Consider the following 1,195-nt stretch of genomic DNA (forward strand, 5'->3'; position numbering starts at 1 on the left):
AAGTATCAATACTTACCATTTGCATTGACGTGGATGGAACTGGAAGGTATTACGCTGAGCTAAATAAGTCAAACAGAGAAACGCAATTATCATATGGTTTCTCTCGTATGTGGCATATAAGGAATAGTGCAGAGGACCATAGGGAAAGGGAGGGAAAACTCAATGTGAAGTCATCAGAGAGGGAGAAAAACCCTGAGAGACTCTTAACTATAGAAAACAAATTGAGCGTTGCTGGAGGGGAGGTGGGTCAGGGGATGGGGTAATTGTGTGATGAGCATTAACAGGGGCAAGTGATGTGATGAGCACTGGGTGTTATACGCCACTGATGAATTATTGGACACTACATCTGAAATTAATGATGTACTATAAGTTGGCTAATCGAATTTAAATAACAAAAAATAAAGTGGAGGGCAACTTTCCTGAACCCGCACCTCTGCAGGAGGCCGCAGCCAGACCCGCGCCGGAACCATGTTTCGCAACCAGTATGACAATGATGTCACTGTTTGGAGCCCTCAGGGCAGGATTCATCAAATTGAGTATGCAATGGAAGCTGTCAAGCAAGGTTCAGCCACAGTTGGTCTGAAATCAAAAACCCATGCAGTGTTGGTTGCATTGAAGAGAGCACAGTCAGAGCTTGCAGCTCATCAGAAAAAAATTCTCCATGTTGACAACCATATTGGTATCTCAATTGCGGGACTTATTGCTGATGCTAGACTGTTATGTTGCTCTACTGGGGAAACTTCAGCTGGTTCCAGACCTAGCATTAAGACAATCTTGGCACAGTGGGAAGGTAATTTTATGCGCCAAGAGTGTTTGGATTCCAGATTTGTATTTGACAGACCTCTTCCTGTGTCTCGTCTTGTATCTCTAATTGGAAGCAAGACCCAGATACCAACACAACGATATGGCCGGAGACCATATGGTGTTGGGCTGCTTATTGCTGGTTATGATGATATGGGCCCTCACATTTTCCAAACCTGTCCATCTGCCAACTATTTTGACTGTAGAGCCATGTCCATTGGAGCCCGTTCTCAATCAGCTCGTACTTACTTGGAGAGACATATGTCTGGGTTTATGGAGTGCAATTTGAATGAACTGGTTAAACATGGTCTGCGTGCCTTACGAGAGACGCTTCCTGCAGAACAGGACCTAACTACAAAGAATGTTTCCATTGGAATTGTTGGTAAAGACTTGG

At 44.2% G+C, this 1,195-nt stretch overlaps 1 protein-coding gene across 1 annotated transcript; it reads left to right on the forward strand.

The window, feature by feature from the left end:
- Window positions 1-415: 415 nt before the first annotated feature.
- On the forward strand, window positions 416-1,194 carry LOC110574051 (proteasome subunit alpha type-1-like; the record flags this gene model as incomplete). Its single annotated transcript, XM_021682677.2, has 2 exons — window positions 416-721; window positions 791-1,194. Coding segments are annotated over exons 1-2 (657 nt in total), but the record flags the coding sequence as incomplete, so codon positions are not given.
- Between the last annotated feature and the right edge of the window lies 1 nt (window position 1,195).

This window comes from Neomonachus schauinslandi, chromosome 6 (assembly GCF_002201575.2).
Source record: "Neomonachus schauinslandi chromosome 6, ASM220157v2, whole genome shotgun sequence".
NCBI lineage: Eukaryota > Metazoa > Chordata > Mammalia > Carnivora > Phocidae > Neomonachus > Neomonachus schauinslandi.